The 26,587-nt window shown below is 39.0% G+C and overlaps 1 protein-coding gene across 2 annotated transcripts in view; it reads right to left on the bottom strand.

Moving 5' to 3' along the window:
• Window positions 1-25,139, bottom strand: part of AGPS (alkylglycerone phosphate synthase) — a 157,678-nt gene extending 132,539 nt beyond the window's left edge. The window contains exon 1 of one of the 2 annotated variants that reach the window (XM_054478101.2): window positions 18,029-25,139. In XM_054478101.2, coding sequence (XP_054334076.2) covers window positions 18,029-18,363 — 335 coding nt within the window. In that variant the 5' untranslated portion in view covers window positions 18,364-25,139. Of the gene's footprint in view, window positions 1-17,541; window positions 17,823-18,028 lie in introns of those variants that run through there. The other variant, XM_054478102.2, reaches the window with a different exon arrangement.
• Window positions 25,140-26,587: the final 1,448 nt, after the last annotated feature.

The following is a 26,587-nucleotide window of genomic DNA, read 5'->3' as shown; positions in this document are numbered from 1 at the left end:
ATCAGGAAGAGCAGGCGGAAAGGGACAAACAAGTTAAGAAAAAGGTCACTGCTTTAATCATGGCCCTCAGGTAAGCAGACTTTGAGGCTCTGGAACACGGACAGGCTGGGCAAGTTGAATGCCTAATAGGGCTTGCTTCCAGTGCGGCCTACAAGGACACTTTAAAAAAGATTGTCCGAATAGAAATAAACTGCCCCCTCGTCCATGCCCCTTATGTCAAGGGAATCACTAGAAGGCCCACTGCCCCAGGGGATGAAGGATCTCTGAGTCAGAAGCCACTAACCAGATGATCCAGCAGCAGGACTGAGGGTGCCCGGGGTAAGCGCCAGCCCATGCCGTCACCCTCACAGAGCCCCGGGTATGCTTGACCATTGAGGGCCAGGAGGTTAACTGTCTCCTGGACACTGGTGTGGCCTTCTCAGACTTACTCTCCCTGTCCTGGACAACTGTCCTCCAGATCTGTCATTATCTGAGGGGTCCTATGACAGGCAGTCACTAAATACTTCTCCCAGCCACTAAGCTGTGACTGGGGAACTTTACTCTTTTCACATGCCTTTCTAATTATGCCTGAAAGCCCCACTCCTTTGTTAGGGAGAGACATCCTAGCAAAAGGAGGGGCCATTATACACTAGAATTAGGAGAAGGAAAAAGGGTAAATATATATACAGACTCTAGGTATGCTTACCTAGTCCTCCATGCCCACGCAGCAATATGGAGAGAAAGGGAATTCCTAACTTCCGAGGGAACACCTATCAAACATCAGGAAGCCTTTAGGAGATTATTATTGGCTGTACAGAAACCTAAAGAGGTGGCAGTCTTACGCTGCCAGGGTCATCAGAAAGGAAAGGAAAGGGAAATAGAAGTGAACCGCCAAGTGGATATTGAAGCCAAAAGAGCAGCAAGGCAGGACCCTCCATTAGAAATGCTTATAGAAGGACCCCTAGTATGGAGTAATCCCCTACGGGAAACCAAGCTGCAGTACTCGGCAGGAGAAACAGAATGGGGACCCTCACGAGGAAAAGTTTCCTCCCCTCAGGATGGCTAGCCACTGAAGAAGGAAAAATACTTTTGCCTGCAGCTAACTAATGGAAATTACTTAAAACCCTTCACCAAACCTTTCATTTAGGCATTGATAGCACCCATCAGATGGCCAAATCATTATTTACTGGATCAGGCCTTTTAAAAACTATCAAGCAGATAGTCAGGGCCTGTGAAGTGTGCCAAAGAAATAATCCCCTGCACTGCAGGCCATACATTTCAATCCCTGTATCTTTAACCTCCTTGTTAAGTTTGTCTCTTCCAGAATCGAAGGTGTAAAACTATAAATGGTTCTTCAAATGGAGCCCCTGATGCAGTCCATGACTAAGATCTACTGCGGACCCCTGGACCGGCCTACTAGCCCACGCTCCAATGTTGATGAGATCGAAGGCACCCCTCCCGAGGAAATCTGAACTGCACGACCCCTACTATGCCCCAATTCAGCAGGAAGCAGTTAAGAGTGGTCATCGGCCAACCTCCCCAACAGCACTTGAGTTTTCCTGTTGAAAGCCAAGACTGAGAGACAAGACTAGCTGGATTTCCTAGGCTGACTAAGAATTCCTAAGCCCAGCTGGGAAGGTGACCGCACCCACCTTTAAACACGGGGCTTGTAATTCAGCTCACACCCAACCAATCAGATAGTAAAGAGGGCTCACTAAAATACAAATTAGGCTAAAGCAGGAGGTAAAAAAAAAATAGTCAAATCATATATCACCTGAGAGCACAGGCGGAGGGACAATGATTGGGATATAAACTCCAAGTATTCGAGCCGGGGGTGGCAACCCCCCTTGGGTCTCCTCCCATTGTATGGGCTCTGTTTTCACTCTTAAATCTTGCAATTGTGAGAAAAAAGAAAAAGAAAAAAAAAAAACAGTAGTTGGGGTTTTTTTGGTTTGTTTTACTTAAAATAATGATAAAAAAAAAAATCAGCAGTAGCCCCTTCTACTTTAAGTGACAGGTAGTTGGGATTGCTATCTTTGCTTCCGGCAAACCCATGGAAAAAATGAACCCCATAAAGTTTGGGGGAAGAGAAGAAAGCATTAAAAGCAGGACCCAATCACAACAACAGAGGTTCTCAAACTTTCTGGGAGTATAAACATCACCTTGGGTACTTACTTTAAAAGCAGAGTCCTTGGATGCCACCCTAGACCCAGCCCATGATTAAAATTTCTAGCACCCTCAGAAAATTCTGATGAGGGTCATCCACAGACCACACATGGGTAAGCATTACCTTAAGACATGAGAAAAAGTTAAGAATAGAAGCCTCATCTGTTGAATAGCCACAAAGGAATACAAAGCTTTAATGTAAATGGTTTACAATTAAGTTGCTCTCACCCAAACCTTACCAAAATCAGGAGACTAGAATTGAGAGAGAGAAACAGAAAGGAAAAACTTTAAATTCACTTCACTATAGGAGAGGATGGCCCTGAGTAGAATTCCACAAGAAAACAATGGGCAGCAAGAGGGCAAAGTGGCAGCACTCACCATGTAGGAGACAGAGATAACAGGAAATGGAAATATGATTACATGACAGAGGAGGTGGCATAAATCTATACCCAAATCTTACAAAGGACTATCTGGAAGGGGAAATGAGGGCTATACAGAGATCATATTTTCCTATGCAAATTTTAGGAAGTTTGATCCACTATGGAACTTTGTCTAGTTCATACATGTTTATAAAAGTCTTAAAAAGTATAAAAATTAAAACAATTATTTATCAAATAACTTTCCTTTAGCACAAGAATATATTTATTCAAATTCCAATGTGTGGCCACCAAGGCCACATATCACATAGAAGCAAGCAATGGTGAGCCATGACTACTAAGAGTCACGGAGAAGAATTTCAAACCAGAAATAGCACAAGAATGACCAAACATCACGTGTGTGATACTGACAATCAGCCTAAAACACAGTACGAGAAACTGCTGATGCTCTACACTTTTTGGGTTCTTCCCTGCCTTCCTAATGCATAAGGTGACATTTACTAGAAATTTATTTTCTCGCCAGGCACAGTGGCTTGTGCCTATAATCCCAGAGACTCAGGAGACTGAGGTGGGAGAATCACCTGAGGCCAGGAGTTCAAGACCAGCCTGGGCAACACTTCGAGACCCTGCTCCAAATTTTTTAATAACCAGGCATGGTGGCACATACCTATAGTCCCAGCTACTCAGGGCAATGGTTCTTGAGCCCAGGAGTTCAAGGTTACAGTGAGCTATGATCACACCACCACACTCCAACCTGGGTAACAAAGCAAAACCCCATCTCTTTTTTTTTTTTTTTAAAAAAAGGAAATTTGTTTTCTCTATTAAAATGTCATTATTGCCACTGAGTACCTCCTACTTCTTGCTGTGCTTCCATCTTCAGATACCAATATAGTTTGAATATTTGTCCCTGCCCAAATATCATGTTAAATTGTAGTCCCCAGGGCTGGAGGTGGGGCCTGGTGGGAAGTGTTTGGGTCATGGGGGCAGATCCCTCAAGGTTTGGTGCTGTCTTTACAACAGTGAGTTCTCATGAGAACCGGTCATTTAGAAATGTGTGGCACTTCCCCCTCCCACACCCAACCTCAACTCTTGCTCCTGCTTTTGCTATGTGAAGTGCCTGCTCCCACTTCATCTTCTGCCATGATTGTAAGCTTCCTGAGGTCTTCCCAGAAGCTGATGCCAGAGTTATGTTTTCTGAACAGTCTGCAGAACCGTAAATTAATTAAACCTCTTTATAAATTATCCAGTCTCGGGTATTTCTTTATAGCAATGCAAAAATGGTCTAATATAGAAGCTATTTTAGCACTCTATTCTTATTACTCCTTTCTATGTAGTTTACTGCAATAATGATAGTATTGCATAACATTGTAAAGCTAAGGGCTTTACAATCATTATCTTATTTCCTTCTCACTTTAATCCTGTGATGTAGGTGTCATTACCCCTATTTAAAACATGAAAAAACTGGTCCAGAAAGATTCAGTAACTTGTCCCCAGTCACATGAACAGTACATGATGCAGCTAGGATTTAAACTATGACTGTCTGGCTCCAACACTCCTAACTAGGAAGCAAACATTTCAGTATACTCAATGATGGCCACATAAGGAGTACAGATTATTACAAGAGCTCAGTGGTGTTCATCTCTAGCTGAAAGAACCCTTCATTGTGGAGGCATTTAAACTTTCCCTTCTTTGGAAGATGGTAAAATTTCAATAGTCAAACAGAGGAAGAAAGCACAAGGATTTTCCCATCTAATAAGCAGCATAAAATTGGCTGAAGCATAAAGCACATTCAAGAAGTCATACAGAACAGCTGAAAGCCTTGAATGCCAAATAAGAGATTGAGTGTTATTACTTCAATAATCAATAGAGAACAATAGAATCAAAACAGTATTTTCCATCTTCATTGCTTCTACCAAAAGTCAAAATCTAGCAGTGTGTACTTTAAAACTTTGTTGACTCTCCAATGTGGATGAAATCCCAATTCTTAAACACAGCACCACTCTACATTTTCACCTTCTTTAACAGCTGTTCCCAGACACATTAAGTTATGACAATTCCTTATACACACCATGCCCTCTTATGTCTTCCTGTATATATCCCCTGTCTAAAATGCCCTTCTCTCCCTGGAGGCAACCAGTCTAAAAGTCACTTCTATAAAGCCTTTTCCTATCTTCTTCAAGAATTTATGGCTCTTTCTTCTGTATACAATGACTACAGCTACATCATATCTTTTATATATCTATCTATATATCTCCACTGACTGTCAATCATTTTTGCAATGTTAGAATGTAGCACAGCACAAGCAGGCAGCAAGTACTGACACTTTCCCTGAACAAAGATTGGTCTGGTAATAGAATGAAGAATCATTTAAAGGCAGGAAACAAAAGAAAGGGAGACCAGGCTAGATGTGAGACAATTAAGATTTCATCTAGGCTGGTGGCAATGAGAGAAAAGCAAAGTGTCTTGAGAGTCGATAATAGAGTCCATCTGACTTGGAGTCCATCTGATTTGTCAATGAACCAAATAAGGGATGGGGGATGGAGCTCAGCAAGAACTCATGACTCAGGTGTTGTTGGACTTGGGTGTCTAAATAATGGCGGAAGTGAAGAGAAACAGTGGAGGACTGAGATTGGAGACTAAAATAATGACCTTATACATGAATGCTGAGTTGGATAAACCAGCAAGATACTCAGATAGAAATACACAATAATTAAAAATGTAAAAATGAGAGTTGAGAGTTAGAGATAATAACTTAAAAGTTCCCCCAACAGTGGTAAAAGCTATTACAGTTCAAGTAGATGAAATGATTAAGGAAGCAAATGCAGAAGAAACGACTAAAAATTAATCTTAGGGGTTTTTAAGCTTAGGAAGAGAAGGAAGTCAGCAAAACCATGGTCAGAAAGACAGGAAGGCGGGAAAAAAAAAAACAGAATAGTGCAATAATATGGAAGCTAAGAAGAGATAAGAACATCTACCAGGTACCGGAATTGGTTAAGAGGCTAAAAGTTTTATAATTAGGTTATTCATGGCTGTTAAGGACTTTTCAAAAGAGTGATATGTGTGGAAAATTTCAAAACGTTATCTGAGCATGCTTTTAAGCAGCAGGAAAAATCAACAAAGAGAAAAAGATTGATGACTCAAGGAAAATCAATAGAATAACTCATGGAGCAAGATTATAGAGAAGGAATCATCAAAAACAATGAGCAGATAATCTGGTTGTATCATCTTTAAATGCATGATAACCAGAGTTGGTTCAGCTCATTTAGCTGCCTGGGCAGCTACCTATGTCCTATGACTACCACCACTTCCTTCCAGGCAATAACTGATTGCAGCAATGTAAACATGTAACCCAGGATTGGAAACAAGGGGTTCAATTATTCTCTGCTATTGGCTGAATTCCTGGAGGAGTGGGGCAGCCATATTTTACCATTTGGACAGAAGAGCAGAAAAAGCTGATCCACTTAGAGAAGGCTGCAGCAAATAGTAGCAAGAAGTGATACTAGCAAGAAACCTGATGGCTTTCTGGTTCTTGGCTCTAATTCCATCCTGAGGCCAAGCTCCATTCTTACCCTTGGGTTCTTTGGCACCCCTGTACTCTTAGAATAAATTTCCCTTTTCTGCTTTAACCTAGCTCAGATTAATACTTATAACAAATATCCCTAATTAGTATACATACCAAAATATGAGAATTTTTTTAAGTTACCAATTGTATAAAATCTGAGTGCAGGCATGGCAAACTAGAATGTACCTTCTGAAAATAATGGCAGATGGCAGGTATGAACTTGGAAATAAAATCAAAATTAGAATAGCAGTCTAATAGTTGTGAAGCCAGAAATAATTTGTGAAGGCAAAACAAATACTATCTGGAAATCAAAGCCAACTGATATAAAAGAAAAAAGCAGAACCTTTCTGAAGGAGATTTAACTTCAAAAATGAAACTACCAATTTACTTTAAAATGCATCAAAACAAAATAGATTAATATTAGGTGGAAAAAAAGAATGGATTAATGGATATGTGATAAGCACAGTAACATGGTAACAGTAGAATCTAGGTGGATAGTACACTAATGAGTATTGTGAAGTTCAATTCTGCAACATGTTTAAATACATGCAAAATGTTGAGGGGGGCAGCAGGGAATGAAAACTGCTGACACCATAATCCTTAAATTACATCACCCCATATAACAAGATTTGCCTGAACAGTAAATAGGAGCCATCTGAATAAGCACGGAATGTACATTATTTACTGATAGCAATAAGTGGTTTAAGTTGATACATCTAGGCCAGTTGTCTTAGCTCTCCCTCCTTCTCATTACCCCCATAGACCCAGGCAGGGTTAAGCACTATTCCTTAGGCTCCCTGTGGTCATGTTTTGTTTTCCCCTTTAGAGACTCAGGCTAGAACATCTAATTTCCTTTTATCTAAATTTCTGGAAAGCTGCTTCCCTAAATTAGAAGATACAAACCTGCTCAAATATGATGTAGTCTTTCTCCAAAGATTCCGATGATTTTCAATTTTTTATTACTGGTCAGAATTAAGTCCAAACAAGCAATCGTTCCTTATTTCTGTCCATGCCCAATGAGATCAGTGAATGACATATTCCAATGCTCTTTGACTCATTAAGGCCCTTTTTTAAAAATGTGCCTTAAGGAAATTATTAAGGATTTAATTGTAAAAAGCTTACCACAGCATTCTCTATAATAGAGAAACACTGGAAACAAATATAACACCGTCCTCGTCAGATAAATGGTACCTACATATAATACAATACTTCCTGAGTCACTGAAAACGATTTTACACATTATTATTTCTTGATAAGGAAAGGTATACACAAGACAGTGAGTGAAAAATGGTAATTTCAAGACATTATTATGGCGTGACCTTACACACATATTCTTATGTCTGAAAGGATCTAAGCCAATGTGCTATAGCGGTTATCTCTTAATGTTAGTCTTCATTTTGATTATTATTTTCTACTTTTTTCTGCAACAAAATGCATAACATTTCAGAATAACAAAATTATTTTCCATTTTCTTCATAACTGTAAAGTAACTGCCAGACATCCAGCTCCTAGCAGAATGACACTTCTAAACACTATCCAGATGGCTGAAAGACCATCATTACTAGAGCAAACTGCCACACCAGTTTTATAAACTTTATTACATTGCCCAGATTTTCCTACCCTAATTCTTCTGATTCTGTTCTCATCCAAATGCTCTCTCTCATCAATATTTTCACCCACAGATTTAAGAATTTTTGCATAACATCTTGACATAGAACAATACTCTTCCAATCCTTCTAGACTAGGTTTGTTTGATATAAAATTGCCCTTCCATTGTTGTATTAGTCACCATTCCTTTCCTATACCTTACATCTTGCAGTAATAGAAGACACATCAGTCTTCCTTAGTAGACCTACATGTCCCAGTAGGCAAAAACCATGTGTCAATAATCCTCCCCAGTGCTTAGCATACGGAAGACACAAAATAATTGCAAACCTGGGTAGAAGAAGTTTCTTTTTTTCTTTTTTCTCCTTTTTTGAGACAGAGTCTTGCTCTGTCACCCAGGCTTGAGTGCAGTGGCATGATCTTGGCTCACTGCAACCTCCACCTCCCAGGTTCGAGTGACTCTCCTGCCTCAGCCTCCAGAATAGCTGGGACTACAGGCGTGCACCACCACGCCCTGCTAATTTTTGTATTTTTAGTAGATACAGGGTTTCACCATGTTAGTCAGGCTGGTCTTGAACTCCTAACCTCAGATAATCCACCCACCTCAGCCTCCCAAAGTGCTGGGATTACAGGCGCGAGCCACCGCGGCCAGCCAGTAGACGTTTCAAATGGGTGAGGTAGCTGGAGAGTACCTAGGTGATTTAAATGAATTCAAGGCTCTAGACCTACATATTATATCCTATGACACTTAGCACTTAACCGTATGTTTTAAAGTTACTCTTCATAACCTAAGAAATTGTGGGGAAAAGGTAACAGGAGATAGATCAATGCTTCTCCAATTCTCAAAAGTAAAAAGAAAAGATTCCCACACAAGAGACTCTGAAACATGGTATCAATCAACAAGCAAACGTCTTCCAGACAATGGCACAATAAAAGGTGTAAAAGCTGAAAAATGTGGCATGAATAACAGACCCTGCCTAGAACAGTAGAAGAGCTAGGTAAATCAGAAGCTGAAGTTTAAAAGCTACATATTTTAAACAGCTGTTAGAGGTGAGGGGATATGAATTGAGTCCAGCTACACCAGTCTCCTTGTGGCTTTCCTGATATGCCACATGTGCATTTCCTCTTAGGATATTTGCACATACTATTCCTCTGCCTAGAACACTCATTTGCCTGGATATCCATATGACTAAACTCATCTCCTTTAAATATCTGCTCAAATGTCATGTTTTCATTGACATCCTTCTTAAAATTTGAACCCTACTTCCTTACCCTCTCTACTTTTTCTTTTTTCTACAGTACTTATCACCTTCTAATGTACTTAATAATTTACTTATTTACTATGTTTAATTATCCATTTCACCCATTGGAATGTAAGTTCCAAGAAAATAAAAATCTTTCTCCATTTTGTTCACTGACATAGCCCAAGTGCTTAGAACATAAGTAACCAATAAATACTTGTTTAATGCACAAAATGAATGTGAAAGATTGTGAAGGAAAAAATGAACAGGGCTGGGTGATATCAATATAATATCAAGGAAAAAGCTCTAGACTTGAGATTTTTAAAAAATCTGGAATCAGCCAGGTACGGCTCACACCTGTAATCCCAGCACTTTGGGAGGCCAAGGCGGACAGATCACCTGAGGTCAGGAGTTCAAGACCAGCATGGTCCAACAGAGTGAAACCCCATCTCTACTAAAAATACAAAAATTAGCCAGGCATGGTGCTGTGCACCTGTAATCCCAGCTACATGAGAGGCTGAAGCAGGAGAATCACTTGAACTTGGGAGGTGGAGGCTGCAGTGAGCCGAGATCGTGCCACTGCACACCAGCCTGGGCAACAGGGCGAGACTCTGTCTCAAAAAAAAAAAAATTAAAATTAAAAAATCTAGATTCAAATTTAAGCTTTACCACTCAGTAGCTAGAAACTGACTAATAAATTTTTCTGGCAAGTATCTAGGAATTTCAGTTCCTAATCTGTGAAATGGGCAGTTGTGAGGATCAGATGACACAAACATGTATGAGAGCAGCAGAGTGACTGCAGAATTAATTATTAATTTGAATAAATTCAAAAGAAAGTTCGATCTTAAAAGAATGAAAAGAAGTTCAAGATAGGGATTGAAGGATGTGACTGAGGGACTAGTGTTAACACTACGAGATATGAGAAAGCCCAGATAAATAAGTTCTAGAGAATGAGAAAGAAGATAATGAGTTAGGTTTCCACCTACACCTGTACTGGCCAGTACGGTATATCACTAGCCACATGTGCCTATTTAAATTAAAATTAAACAAAATTTAAAAGTCAGCTCCATAGTGGCTATGATACTGGATAACGCAGATTACAGAACATTTCTATCACAGAAAGCTCTACTGGATAGTGTTGACCTACAAAATTTGAGTTGACAGCAAAATATCCACTCCACAGTATATGTGACTAAAGTGATAAGAGAATTCAAGTAGGTGTCATTTTAATATTCCTTAGGCTGGATTCCTATACAGTTAGTTCAAGCACCTTTAGAAAAAATGTAAAACCCAACTAGGTAATCAATCTGAGTTGGAAATGCGAACTTCTGTGATTATAGCAAATTAAATAGTTCACATTACTTGATTCTAAGGTCCTGGGATACCTGAGCATTCCCCTGCTTATAGGATGAGGTCTCTGACACAGCAACTATAAATAGAATTTGGAGAGTCCCACTGAGGTCAACAACAAGAATCTGGTCAGCATCCTGGCCAAATCTCTGATTAGTAATTTCAAACATGCTGGCAAGAACAAATGTTATATGCAATCATGTAACAGTTTTCTTAGTGAATGACAAGATGATATCTACCCCTCCGAATCTCACCCAGGAGGCAAAACTCTCTCATCAAAAGTAACTGCAGTTACTGGAATGGTAGCAGTTTTTTTCAATGAGTAAGCATATTTCAACTACTGAAAGATCCAGAATTAAATATACAAATGCTTAAGAGAACCAAAGACAGATGTTAATGTTTTTAAGAAAACTATACAAAAAAATTGATATTTTATATATTTACAAAACTTAAGAGAATCTAGTCTGTAAGAATGACTGACTTGTAACTCAAATTTAAAATGTGTAATTGAGTAATAGAGTTGGACTTATGATTTTAAGCTGAAATCTTATAAGCTCATAAATCATATGTGAACACTGCAAGGTCACTTTGTTTAAAAATCCAATTTAATTTAATATAAAAATGATTTAGTACCTGGGAGCATTCTGTTTATTACCTCAGACAATTGATGTACTTAAGAAAAGTAAATATATTAATTCTTAAACACTATTTTAATTACTTTAACCTCTTCCTATGCAGTAATATCTATAAAAACACTAGTTTGATATGCACTTTATATTAAAACAAGTAATTATTTGAACCAAAAGTAACCACCACCTAAATGTTCATCAATAACAGAATGGATAAATTGTGGTATATATCTACCCAATGGAATACTATTCATCAATGAGGATAAACAAAATGTGACTAGATGCAACATGAAGGAATATCACAAACATAATACTCTGAAGGAAAGAAGCCAAACACAAAAAAGTACACACTGTATGATTCCATTTATATGAAGTTCAAACAGGCAAATCTATATGTTAGAAGTCAAGGTAGTGGTTATCGTGGTGGAAGGAGCCACTGGGATGAGCACGAAGAGGGCTTCCTAGAGTACTGGTAATGCTGTTTCTTAATCTAAATACAGATAAAATAGATGTGCTCATTCCGCAAAATTTAATTATGCTGTAAGCTCTCTGTTTACTGTTTCGGTAGCATGTGTTAGGCTCTACACCTGCAGAGGAGGCCTTCTGTGGTACACTGCCTGTGATGGAGTCTAATTCAGGGTAAATATTAGGTAGTACAGATCTAAGCCACGATCTCCAACCAGCATTATCAGTAACAAAGCTAACGCTTTTACCTGTCTGTCTGTATCCTGTGTCTTATCTCTCAGTTGATTCTGAGCTCAGATGTTGGGACAAGGATATGACAAAATATCACCCCCAAGACCCAACAAATAAAGAGAGCACTAATAGGCAGAGGGCTATTAATACTTTATGCTACAAGGGTAGACTCTAGTCATGATCCTTTGATTTGGTTTAGGGTTGAAATTAACATACTAATTAGATTAACAGCAGAAGTTATCTTCTTAATAATAAGTAAATAAAATCAAAAGGAGTAATATTTGCTTAGCACTTGCTTTTAAAGTGTTCCATAAAGTATCTCATCTGACTACAACAGCAATCCATTTCTCTGCAGCCTAAAAACAGATCACTTAATTTATTCTCAGGTATTTTTATTAAATGACCACAAGGGTAGATGGCTCTATAGTAACTTTCCAACATAAAAAAGTCTATGTAGAGAAGGTCTGGTCCATCTTAAAATGCAATCTAGAGAAGCATATTAACAAATAACCACAGCAATTAAATCTTCAGTTTCCTGTTCATTCACAGTCCAAAGACAGTTTGCAACTAGGCAGTAAACCCTCCATGACCTATTCTCTTTTCCTCCTTTCTTCTCTGATCTTGGGTCTTCCACATTCTTCCTAATTCCCTTTCATTCCAAACACTGTCTTCTTCCACAAGTCAAATGGCAAAATTCACTCACAAAAGTAAACTGTCTGGTTTATCTTTTTAAACCACCCATTACATTTTCTTACTATGAATTTCATTTTGACAGAATGATGTTTTATAATTTATTCAGTAAGTACAACATAAACTAATGCCTTCTTAACTATATGACAAAGTATTTGATCATGATCTATTTAATCACAAAAGCTTTGAAACTTGGCATGACAAAGACAGCAACTTGAAGAATAGTAAGTAGATAATATCTCCCCGGGAACATCAGATGTGGTAATCCAGCATAGAGGAAAGAATATGGACTCTGGAGCAAGAACACAGTTGAAATGCCATCTCTTTCATTTCATAAATGCAAGGCCTTAGATAAATTAACTTCTCTAAGCCTCTAGTTCCTCAACTGTAACGTACATATAGTATCACTCATTTTTCAGAGCTGTTGTGTGAGATTTAAACGACATAATGTACATAAGCTTTAGCATGGATCCTGTCATATTAGGACTTACTCAATTAAAACTCCTATTACTACTATCACTAGAATTCCTAGCTAGGAAATCAAAATAGGGTAAATATTTCATTCAACATAACTACCAAAATAAGCTCGAATTTTGCCAAACGATGTTAAGTTTTAAGCCAGGTCACTTGTGCAAATAACCTTTGCTGAGGAACTGTATCAGCTCTTACAGGCTTCAGGATACCCTCTTGGGAAATATTTACAAGAGGTTAACTCAGCTGTATTCCTTCTGGAAAATATCTACCAAAGCTTCCGGCAGATGTTAAATAATACTTTTTTGTTTTGTTTTGTTTTTTGAGACACAGTCTCGCCCTGTCGTCCAGCCTGGAGTACAATGACGCAATCTCAGCTCACTGCAACCTCTGCCTCCCAGGCTCAAAACAATCCTCCCGCCTCAGCCTCCCAAGCAGTTGAAACCACAGGCCCGTGCCACCACACACGGCTAATTTTTTTTGTATTTTTGTAGAGATGGGGTCTCACCATCTTACCCAGGCTGGTCTTGAACTCCTGGGCTCAAGTGATTTGCCTGCCTTGGCCTCCCAAAGTGCTGGGATTATGGGGTGTGAGTCACCATGTCCGACCTTAATATACTGCTTTTTATTAAAATGGCATTTGTAAGTGACATTATAAGCAAGTAAACTAAACAATTAGTGGCGTTCTTAATCATTTTTTTGACCTGAACATTTATAATCTCTGTAAAAACTGCCATTGAGCAGTTCTGACTAATGCAAACTACAATGAGGTTGGAGCTAAAGTTATAACTAGGAAAGAGGTTAGCAGTGTGGAGGAGTGAAAGTTAACATTGGATTTTTTCTTCTCTTTTTCGTAAGATCACAAGAGCCTTAAAAAAAAAAACTGAAAAAAATCCAAAACCAAGACATAAAAGTGTCACATATGTAATTGACATTTACTATGATTTTTAAGGATCTAAAATTGCACTTAGAAGCAAGGTCAAAAGAAAAACTGTACATGGGTAACACGCACTTAAGGAAAAAGGGAGGATCCAAGAGTAAACTGTCACTTCAATACTCTGCTCAGCAACTTCAAATAATGAGAACATATGTTCTGGGATAGAAGTAATTGGAGCCGGCCAGACGTGGTGGCTCATGCCTGTAATCCCAGCACTTTGAGAGTCTGAGGTGGGTGGATCACTAGGTCAGGGGTTCGAGACCAGCCTGGCCAAGATGGTGAAACCCCATCTCTACTAAAAATACAAAACTTAGCCGGGCACAGTGGCGGGCGTCTGTAATCCCAGCTACTCGGGAGGCTGAGGCAGGAGAATCGCTTGAACCCAGGAGGCAGGAAGTTGCAGTGAGCTGAGATCGCGCCACTGCACTCTAGCCTGGGAGACAGAGCAAGACTCCATAGCAAAAAAAAAAAGAAAAGAAAAAGAAGTAACTGGTGCCGACTTCATAGGAGACCATGTGATAAGTAAACAACAGGTTTTGTTTGGTCAGCCCTCTGAAATGTCCACATTCCTCTGGACTGTGTCATCCCTTTTCTATTGTCATTCAGTCTCCAAACTCCTGTGGCATTAATTTAGTTACATAGTTTTAAAGTGTGATTAAACTTTAATGGTGTCACCTAATGAACTTCTAAAACTCTCACACACATCATTTCCTCCCTATTCTCATTGCCATCATTTTAGTTTAATTCTTCATTATTTCTCACCTATTGTGTTACAACAGCCTCCTCTAACTGATCTCCTCTAACTGATCTATGTCCATCCTTACCGTTCTCCAATTGATTCTTAACACTGTAGCTGGAGTGACTTCTCTCAAACCCAAACCCAAACCCAATCTGATCATGTCTCTTCCCAGCTTAATTCCTTGAAGAGTTCTCTATCACCTAGCCCCTTCAGCTGCTTCATTTTTCTTTATATTTATCACTACCTGACATACTATACTCCAGCTAGAATATAAGTTCCATAGGGCAGAGTTTTTGTTCACTGCTATATTGTATAAGCATGAATGAATGCATGAACGAATGAACCGATAACCCACAAGCCAAAGACCTCCATGACCTGCCACTGCCCTCCTTTCATTTTATTCTCACCTCTATCAGTACTAAATCATCTAGTTATGTAAATACGATATGCACTTTCATACCCCCTTGCTTTGCCATAGGCTGTTCCCTTTGCCTGGAATATAAACTCTCAAAATACCATCCACATTCTAAAACCTTCTCCAGAAAGCTTCCTCTGACCACCCCCATCCTCCCGCCCCCATATAGAGTAAGTCAGTCTTTCCTTTGTGCTACATTTGTACCTGTATCTACAGTGGCTCTAATCAAACTGCACTGTGTCTCTCACCTCCTAGATTGTGAACTCTTTGAGGCTGAAGACTACTTATTCATCTCTTTACCTCCAATGCCTAGGACAGGACCTTCATAAAGCAACTACTCTATAAATGTTGAAACATATGCATGACTATTCTGTAACAGGAATGAAAATATGGCATTTCAAGAAGTCACTACTCCAGGCCATGTGATATAACCAACCATGTGATAAAACAACCATGTGATAAAACAATTACAAGCAATGCCATCATCCAAAGTAACAAAAGGGAAGGAATAATACACAAATCACAAAATTATTCCAAAATAATTGACATATAGGCATACTCACACCTTATTAGATATATACTGTGGTTCCTTCTTCCCCTAACATTTATCTTCCCTTTAGGCTGGATTCTGTAGCGGCAACTGCAGGCCCAGCTAAGCAGGAAGTAGAAGGGAGACTTGGGTTCCTCATGAATAATCTATCAAGTATATCACCCTCTGTGGAAGCTTTTGATGTGTCATCTAATACAAGTTTCTGTATTCCCTCATATTTTGATAAAAATCTCAAAGTACCAGTACAGGACTAGATTTTACCACTAGCCATGTAACCCTGAACCAAAGACGAGAGCTTCCCACCAGCTGTAACCTATGCAACAAATGGGTTCAGTCCTTGGAGCAGCCACACAGGGCATCCCTGACCAGTCACCTTCAACCATGGGAAGACTCATCCATCATCTTGGTGTGCCTTACAAACATTACTATTTTTTCTCTGAATGCTGTAAACCAAGCCATTAAATCTAACCATAAGGAAAATCTGCCCTCCTTACTTGGTTCTAAGAGTGTGAATCTGCATAAAATGTACAATCACATATATGCATACAAATGAGTAAACATAAATGTACATGAAATCATTTAGAAAATTTTAAACCCAATGACAGCTATTAATAATATAACCTCAAGTGAAGCCAGGAGACGAGATGAAATCCTTTATTCCTCCCCTCCCCACCACTCAGTAACCAAGTTATGGAAAATTTACCTCCTAGCATTTTCTCAATTAAGTTGCCTACTCCCAATAATATGCCTTAGTTCAGAATCCCAGCATTTCTCCCTGGGATAATAGTCTCCTAGTCTCTCTGCCTTTAGACACAGTGAAAATTGCAGCTACCGTTCTTTGAAAGGTTATGTAACAGGCATTACACTAAACACTTGATCATTTAACTCTATTTTTTTCAATTCTCACAGCAACACTGCGAAACAGGATTACTGTTCCCGTTTTTACAAATGACGGGGACTGAAACTCTGAGAGGTTAAGTGATTTGCCCAAGATCATACAGCTGTAACCGTGTAGTGGAAATTGAAATCCAGGTCTATGTTCCCAGCCATTATATTGCCAAAATGCTCAACTGTCCTCAATTTGCTCCCAGTGTGACCTTTATCAAAGGTAAATCTAATCATGTATTGCCCCATGTAAAATCCTGTAAACAAGATTCACCTCTCCAGTCTTCGTCCCCTGTCATTCTCACCCTCTCCTACTACACTTAAGTCTCAGCAGTTCCCTAATTTGTCTTTCACTTCTTTACCTATGAACATACTGTTTGTATGCCAAGAACAATTTCCCCCTTTGGCAAACTATCAGTAATGCAAACATCCACAATTTACTCAGACAATCTTTACTTTGGAACATCTTTGCACTAACAAACACAAACCCAAAACTGGGTTAAATGACCAGGTGGTATAGTTCCCAGTTAAGTTTCTTATAAGGCTGTATTACAATTTTACCTACTAAGCTATTCCTTAAGAGTAAATACTGTATTTTTAAATTTCTGTATTGCTGGTACAGCGTGCATTTTGTAAAGACTCATGTATGTTGAATTAATTCATCAGAAGCCAGTATAGCTTAGGAACTTGGCCATGAAGTCAATTTGATGTGTTTTCGAATTCTAACCTGTCACACAGCATATCTGCTAAGCCTCCAGCAGACTTAATTTATTCCTCTGTAAAATGGGAGAAAATCGCACATACCTCATAGCTTGGGAGGATACAAAGGATTTAGCACAAACTTTGGCACACTTAAAAGTACACTTTAAACATTAGCTACCTATTTTTTTCACTCTCGGTTTATCCACGGGGACAAAGCCACATGTCAGAAAATAGCTTCTCCTAATAGCCTTCGTCAGAGATTAAGGAGATCGAGACCATCCTGGCTAACACGGTGAAACCCTGTCTCTACTAAAAATACAAAAAAAAAAAAAAAAAGATTTCTCCAAAAAAATCGAAAGTCAAGATCTCTTACAAACATCCCTCATCGGTAGACTCCTGTCTTTTAGCTTCTGGTTACACAGAGCTCAGTAGCTATACCACCACACCTTAAACCACTAGCTAGTGTTTGCAGTTTATGGCTTCTTACCATTCATCGGTTTCCTCCCTTAAAGTCAACACATCTTGCTCCTAAGCAAGCGGAACTTACCCCACAGAAACCAGTCAGCACCTTTTTCCAGGGCACCACCAGTTTCCCCCACAGCAGGCCTTCGCGAACGAGAGAGATTCCTATGATCTATTATCTAGTACAAACTTATATCTCCTCGGAGCAAAATAGAACCTCTGCTACCCATTCCAAGACCTCAGCACCAAAAGTATTAATTCAAGATAAAAAATGAATTCCTGGCACTAAAAACTCAGGAAAAAGGAACCCTTTAAACCCTTCTCCAATGAGAGTTCTTCGAGCCTGTTACCCTCACATAGTGACCAAAATCCACCATCCCATCCCGCCCCCTTCCTGACAGAATCCAGGGTCTAGTCCACTCTCTCGAAAGAGAGGTGGGTCCCTACTTTCAGGGACCGGGATGCCTTCCGCCCACCCGTGTCACTTCCCTTCCCATCTCGCCTGTGCCCTCCTGCAGCACAGGCCCGGCCTGGTCCCTCGACGCTAACTCCTTCCACAGACCGCTACTCACCGCTTCTTTGGGATGGTGCCCGACTCCTGCGCGGCGGGAGTGGCCGTGGGCGCCGCCGTGGCCGCCGACGCGGCTCTCCGCGCTTTGCACTCATTGGTACTCAGAGCCTCCCGGCGCCGGCCCAGCAGATGGCCAGAGAGAACCCGCAGCCTCCGCCCGGCGCGGTCCGGGTCCCGGTCCCGGTCCGCTGCAGATCCGTAGCTCGCGCCCGCGCCCGAGCTAGTCCCACCCGCTGCAGCAGCCGCCGCCTCCGCCATGGCTACCGCCTTGTGCTGCCGCCCGGAACCGCTGGGCGCGGGTGAAAGGTCACTCAGAGCGGCGCCCGGCGCGACCATTCGCTGCGGCGCATCCCGGCAGCCACCGCGGCGACTTGGCGGCGGGTGCCATGCGTCTGGAGCTTCATATTCTCTGCCCCCCACCCACCGCGCCGGCGCTCCCCTGTCACGCCTCGGGAAGCGCGCACCTGCCAAGCAGGTGAGTTCGAGCTGACTCCAGGTTGGCCCAGCCCGGTCCAGCTGGACCGAGAGCCAAACCACGTCCGCCCTCGAGGTGTCCTAGAACCCTGGGTGGTGTCCTTGGGTGTGGCCTGGGGGCTTTCGAGGGCAGATGCCTTGGAGCAGGAGAAGTGGGCAGTGCTACTGGACCTGATGGATCCAGCGGCATCCTTTTCCTGAAAGAGATTCTAATGTTCCACCACTTGTGCTTGTCCTCCCTGTGGGGTCACCAAAGTAAACTCAAAGCTGACCATCTTTGCCTCTAACCATTAGAGCAAATAGCTCTATCATTTTCTTATTTCTCACCACCTATTTCGTGCCTGACGCTGTGTTTAATGCTAGATCACAAGTAAGTACAGAAACTGAGTTGCAACTTAAGTTCTTATTTCATTCATTACTGGATCCTAACCCCTTCCTAACTCTAATAGAGACAAAGTTTCTTATTGCTACGGATAAAAATTACCCAAGAGCTGTGAAGATATCTCAGTTATTTACAGATTGAATTCATTTCTGGAAGATAGCAGGTGAAAAGTGCTCCTCACCTGTTTTTCAGCCAGTGTCTTGCATAAGAATTAGCTTAGACAAAAACTCACATACACTGGCCATTGTCATTCTCCATCCTGTTACCACTTTCACATCATGCTTTCCTAACAAGAAAAATATTGGCAGAGGAATCTGAAGAACATCACATCCGTGGGACTAGAGACTAACAATTGCTCTCTTGGGTGTTGCCAGCTTCTAAAATTGAGGTTATGCCTTTAGAGTGAACTTCCAAAGAGGCCCAGACTGGTTAAAAACTGTCAATTAAGGGCTAAGCAAATTGCTGTTGGAGGGCCAGCTCTAGTCTGTGGCCTGTTTTTGCACAGCCCTCATGCTAATGGTTTTTGTATTTGAGAAGGGTTGTTAAAAGAAAACAAGAAATTTTTTAAAAGAATATGCAACAGAGACCTTATGTGGTCCCACAAGCCCCAAAATATATATTACTTGGCCTTTACAGGAGGTCCTAATGTCCTTTGAAATTCGTATACAAAGAGATGCCAAACCATTGAAAACAGTCCAAATGTCTAGCAACAGAGAAATGGTTAGTCAATATGGTAAAATACTTTCACAGCTATTAAAATAATTTAGTACAGTTGTAGAAACAAGAAAGAATTAGGAGTTTGTTAAATATAAAAAATGGCCATAACCTAGGCATCTTATACATATCTATTTAATCAATCTTTGCAGCAACACAATGACACAAGCTTTATTATCCTTATTTTATAGATGAAGGCTCAAGGAGAGTAAGAAGCTTTTCTTAAATAGCTATATTTTATCTCAAATACCATATACTTCATGTTATTGTCCTTATTCCACCATTAGAGTTTGGGGACATTAACATTGTATGTTAAAATTACTTATATAGGCTTGGGGTTTTTGTTTTTTATTTTATAGATTCTAAAATTGAACTTTCTAAAATAAATTTTCACTTTAGTTATAAACTATACTCCCGGTTCTTAAGGATTGAGTTCTGGGAAGAATTTCAGAGATTGCCACCACAGCTGTCACGACCTCATTCATGAGGTGCAAGAACATGAAACACATATAGCACTTTCCTAGGTATTTATAACTGAAAAAAGAGAATCTTTAGTTGATCTTGTATAATTAAATATCAAAGCCTGCAAGCCAATAGTTTCTGGCTTTTGCTACTTTGTTGCCTACCCTCACCACAAAGAAGTTGTACCTGATTGACATTTTCAGTATTCAGCTGATGACCAGAAAAGTGGCTATATGCTCCTACATGTTTGGTAACAGAAGAAAAATCCTAGCTTCCTTTCCTTTACTTGATTTCATTGTCAATTAGAGGAGTTGTCTCTTATTTTAAAATTTTAAAACCCACTTTGCCTTCCAGTGTCATGTACATAATTCTAATGGTGTTCTTTTTGTCTTGCACAATCTGAAGAAAGCCACACTCATCTCCTCTGACCTGATAAAGCAGTCTCCAAAACAGATAGATGGAGGTGGCTCAATCCAATAATTAATGAGCCAAGAATTATTCGTGCATACTATCCCCTCAGTTCATCTAGGCATTACCTCCATTTCCTCATGTTTTACTTCCTCCTGTATCTTTAGAATCCAATCTCAGATGTCACTGATGAAGTTGTTGCCGAGAAATATGATAACAGCTGTCTGGACCTATCAGTTATTGAATTGAGATGTCCTGTAGCCTTTGATACAGTAGGTCATTTTTTGTTTTTGCAATAATGTAATCCCCTGATTCTCCATGTGCTTCTTTGAATGGGGTAGAAACTGAGCTTATTTTCCCCTCCCTTTTATGCTTCCCTGTAGTCCACCAAGGTGCCACTGTCATCCTGTTCCATCAACCTCAGGGTTATTTTCAGCCTTTTCCTCTTTTGCCTTTTATATTAAGTACATCAACAGTACATTATCCTCTGTGTCTCTTAAATCTATTCTTTCCCTGAGAATTTATCCTCTTGCTTATCATTTATCATATATTGCCTTTATATGTTAATTAACTTTTCATTTACTCATGTCTGTTTCTCCCAATAGGCCATAAACTCCATGAAGACAGAGTTCATATCCCACGTAAGAATCTGAGACTTATACTTAATTTATAAATGACTTGTCACTTTAAATCTGGGGAGAGACACTGAGCCACAGTCCCCATAGGAACTGTTTTCCTCTTTTCCCCCATGTGAAAATGCCTAGCTAATGGAGGTTCCAGTGAGCTGAGACTGTGCCACTGCACTCCATCCTGGGCAACAGAGTGAGACCCTGTCAAAAAAAAGAAAAGAAAAGGGAAAGAAAGAAGGAAGGAAGGAAGGAAGGAAGGAACGGAAAATGCCTAGCTAATATTTAATGTACAAAGTTACCTCATAGAAGAGCGCTTTCCAAGATGATGGGAATGTTCTGTATCTGTACTGTCACTGCTAGTTATATGTGAGTATGAGCACTTGAAATGTGGCTAGGATAACTGAGAAGCTGAATTTTTAATTTTAATTAATTAATTTAAACTTAAATGGCCTTATGTGGATCATGGTGACTATATTTGATAGCACAGTTGTAGAGTTTAAGTTATTGGTGCCTGGAGATATCAACCTTACCTTTCTCATACTACTGTTATAACCCACACTGGGGTATGGAGAAGAAAAATATGCGAGAAGTATTTGTCCCTTGCATACTGACCTAGGGCTGTAGATGTATTTTTGTCAGAAAAAAAAATGTTATAAATGATTAGGTGTGGTCAAAATAATACCATTTCCAGTACATTATGGATTAGATAGGCTTTTTTACAAGCCACCTTGCAGATCTAACCATCAGAAATAAGTTTATTTCTATGTAATGTGCAAGTCAAAGGTAAGTCTTGGGAATGGTAAGAAGAAGGGTTTCCATAAGGTTTCCAAGCCTATGCAGTTACCTCCTTTCTGATTCACCACCTCCTTTGTAACACAGGCTCTGTAAAAAAGTTAAGAGTTTCTAAGAGTTGTTTGGCTAATGTAAAATAACTATTTAATGGTTCTGAGAAAAGGCAGACAATGAGGAGGACTTGATTTGTGTGCTAGATCTCCAGATCTTAAGCGATTGTTCAAGCACTATCCAGTCAAGCTCGGAAAGATCTGTTAATTTTTGCCTGACTCCCTGGAGTGCTCAATCTGACACTACTAAAATACTTTAAATGTAAATGTAGTTAACTGCTTCCTTGTCCAAATTAAGGTATAGATATGCTTCTTGCCAACTCTCAGAAGGCAAAATTTATAAATTTTGCAGATATTAACAGAGTAACAAAAAGCTTTCTTCTGGGTGATGAAAAGCTTAATGTAAACCAAAATTATGTACCAGTAGAAAAACTACTGGTTATATATATTTTAAATATGTGTACAATAATGAAAACATATAGACGGCAAAAGCGTTTGTTGAAAGCCTATCACTACTAGGTGCTATGAGATGCAAAAGTGTTTAAGCCAATGCCTCATTTACATGGTATAATCAGGCTAGTTAGAAGTCAGTCCGTAAGTGGGAAAAAAATTGTGTAATACTATTAGTGGGAATAAGGATAAAGGTAACCTTGATGAAGAGTTTCCTACCACCTCTCCATACAAAAGTAGAACCCAAGCAGGGTACCCTGAATTCATGCTACCAGAGGAACAGATATTTCACATGAAGCCAAGTCCATCGAGATTCTTGTGATTCCCACAAAAATTAAAACCTCAGTGAATATCACTTTTAGGTGGGCCATCTCAACAAACCTGTTCTTTCTGAGTCCTGGGACACTTGGTTCTTGATAACTTGGCTCTAATTGAGAACAGACCACATGCACAGAAACAAGCAGTGAATGTATGACCTGTAATTTTAAGTGGAGTGGATTTATTTGCATTCATGACATCTTCTAACTTGAGGCACAAAAAAAAGTCTAAGTAGGATAGATTAACTCCTGGAATCATGCACCAAATTTCATTATTGCTCTAATTTTCATTTCTTGTCTTCAGAGCTTCTGAGTGATCCCTAAATATAGGAATTCTTGTATTTTTATACCCTTTTTTTGAAATATAACACAGAGAAAAGTGAACGAAAGCATAAATTATCACAAGTCAAGCACCCTTAATCTACCATCTAGGTCAGGAAATAGAACATTAGAGAATCCAGAAGTCACCCTTATGCTCTCTCCCAGTCACTTTATGCACTCTCCCTGCCCACCAAAGGTAACCATTGTCCTGGATGTATGATAAGCACTTCCTTGTTTGTTTTTTATGGTTTTATCAACTAAGCATGTATCTTTTACCTGCTCCTGTTTTTTGCATTTATATAAACAGAAGATTATGATATGTTCTTTTGTGTCTGGTTTCTTTCATTCAACATTATCTTTATGAGTTTTAATAATATTGTTGTAGTTGTGCATTTATTTTCTTTGCTGTATAGTATTCTATTGAATCCATATATCAGAGTTTATCTTTTCGACAATTAATGGACATTCGAAGTGTTTCCAGTTTCATACTACTATGGATAGGGGTTGCTATGCACATTGTTGTAGATGTCTCTAGGTGGACAGGCATGTGAATTTCTGTTGAGTATCCATCAAAGAGTGGAATTCCTAGGTCAGAAAGTGTACATATGTTTAACTGTGCTTAACTGTAATAGATAATGAAACACCAATCCATTTTCCAAAGAGATTTTACAAAATTTGCTGCCCTAGCAGTATATGAAAATTCCCATTGCTCTAATATGTGTTATTGTCAATCTAGTTAGTTTCAGTCACTCTGATAGATGTGTACTATTATCTTATTGTGGTTTTAATTTGCAGTTCCCTGATTACTAATGAGATCAAGCACCTTTTTATGTGTTTGTTGACTATTTGGATGTCATTATTTGTGAAACTCCTTTTCAAGGCTTTTATTCATCTTTCAGTTGGTTACCTGTCATCATCTTATTGATTTGTAAGAATTATTTATATATTTCAGATATGAGCCTTTTTTAGATAGATGTATTTCAAATTTCTAATTTCATTATGTGATTTGCCTTTTTATTTGCCTAATAGTGATGTTTGAAGAGTAATAGATCTAACTTTCATTGTGACCAAATTTACCAGCCTTTTCTTTTATTTTATATTTTTTGTGTTCTGTTTAAGATATCTTTTTCTGCTTTGAGGTAGTGAAGGTAATTCTCCTGTATTATCTTCTAGAAGCTTTATTTTTATAAGGCTTTTTTGACTTTCATATCTATATCGATTTGCCTTTCATATTTTATCTATAGTTCACCTGGAATTGATTTTGGTGTTTATGGAATAGAGGTCAAGTTTTTTTTTCCCCCCACATTGGTATGGGGGGTTGTCTCAGCACTACTTGTTGAAAAGATCTTGTTTGACATTGCCACCTCTGTCATAGATCGAGTGTCCGTAAAAGCACCGATCTGTTGCTGGGCTCTCTATTCTGTTCCATTGGTTTATCTATCAACTTTGTATCAGTATCACACTATCTTTAACTATTATATATTCTTCTAGATCTTTTACATAGAATTATATCATTTGTGAATAATGACAGTTGATTTCTTCCATTTCAATTGTTATATCTTGTGCTTTTTCTTGCCTTACCCAGCTGGCTAGGACCTCCAGTGCAATGTTGAATAGAAGTTTAGATGATAGCAACCTTATAATGTTCCTGATTTCCAAGGGAAATCTCTCCACATTTTGCCATTGTTTGAAGTAGGGTTGTGATGTTTTGCTTTTTTAATAAACCTTTTAGCAGATTAAGGAACTCCACTTTTGATCATAGTTTGCCAACAGTTTTTATCATGAATGGATATTGAATTTTAGCAAATGTTTTTTCTTGCCGGGCATGGTGGCTCACGCTTGTAATCCCAGCACTTCGGGAGGCGGAGGCGGGCAGATAACTTGAGGCCAGGACTTCAAGACCAGCCTTGCCAATATGGCGAAACCACATCTCTACTAAAAATACAAAAATTAGCCAGGTGTGGTGGCACACACCTGTAATCCCAGCTACTCAGGAGGCTGAGGCAGGAGAATCACTTGAACCCGGGAGGCGGAGGTTGCAGTGAGCTAAGATTGTGCTATTGCACTCCAGACTGGGTGACAGAGCAAGACTCTGTCTTTAAAAAAAAAAAAAAAAAAAGCATGGGCTGGTGGCAGGGGTGGCTTCTGTATCTGTTGAGATAATCATATGATTTTTCTCTTTTATTCTGTTAGCAAGGTAAATTATAAGGATTGGCCTTCTACTGTTAAGGCAACCTTGTACCTTGTAATCCTGGCATAAACCCAACCTGGTCATGAGATATTGGCCTTTTTATATATTACTAAATACAGTATATTAAAATGTTGTTTAGGGATTTTTGTATTTATATTTAAAAGTATATTTAAAAGTAATTTAAAAGAAATTTTTCTTTCTGTAATATTCATGTCAGGTTTTGCTGACCTCGTGAAACAAGCTAAGGAGTACTCCTTTGTTTTCTAGTGTCAAGAAGAGTTTGTATAAGATTGATCATTATTTCTTCCTTAAATGTCTGGTAGAATTCACCAAAGAAACAATCTGAACCTAGAGTTTTCTTTATGGGAAAGTTTTTATTCATAGATTAAATAACATAATGCTATTCGGATTTTCTATTTATACTTGTTTGTTTTTTCTTTACTTTTTTTTTTTTTTGAGACAAAGTCACTCTGTTGCTGGAGGGCAGTGGCATGATCATAGGTCACTGTAACCTGGAACTCCTCGGTTCAGGCAATCTTCCCACCTCAGCTTCCTGAGTAGCTGGAATTACAGGTGTGTGCTACCATTCTGGCAGTTTTTTTTTTAGAGACTATATCTCTATGGGGTATAAATTTCTCTCTAAGCAACTCACTTTATTCCTTCAAGTTTTTGATAACTGTATTTTCACTATTATTCACTTATAAATAATTCACTTTTGTATTTAAAAAGAATAAGTATTCTTTCTTGTTTGGGAGTATAGGGTTCCATATAATGCCTTTTCAAATTTGCTGATTGTATTGTTTAAATCTTTTAAATCATAGATATTTTATCTACTTATTCTATTAGTTATTGATAGTATGTTGAAATATTCCACTATTATGGATTTATTCATTTTTTCCTTGTAGGTCTGCTAATTTTTATTTTCTCTATTTTGAAGCTATGTATTAGATATATCAAAATTGTTATATTTCTCTGGCAAACTGAACCTTTTATAATTATCAAGTGTCCCTCTTTGTTTCTAATAATGGTTTTTGTTTTAAAGTTTAACTACACCAGCTTTGTGGGTATGTTTATAATTCCATCCTATAACTTTTAATCTTTTTGTGTCCATATATTTTAGATGTGTCTCTTGTAAACGCATTTAGATGTTTTCTTTTAACCAATCTGAGCATACAATCGTGGGTCATTTAGCCCATTTTAATGTAATTGAATTACTAATATAGTTGGTATAATGGCTAAGAGCAGTGGCTTCAGTGCTACACACACCTAGGTTGGAATATTGGCTCTACCATGGCCAAATGTATTATCTTGATCTCTGGGCTTGGTTCGCAGGAGCATTAAAGGATTAATGAGCAAAAACATAAATCCTA

The sequence above is a fragment of the Pongo pygmaeus genome, chromosome 11 (assembly GCF_028885625.2).
Source record: "Pongo pygmaeus isolate AG05252 chromosome 11, NHGRI_mPonPyg2-v2.0_pri, whole genome shotgun sequence".
In the NCBI taxonomy this organism is placed as follows: domain Eukaryota; kingdom Metazoa; phylum Chordata; class Mammalia; order Primates; family Hominidae; genus Pongo; species Pongo pygmaeus.
The sequence above is the reverse complement of the archived record's forward strand: the minus strand, read 5'-3'. Positions and strand labels throughout refer to the sequence as shown.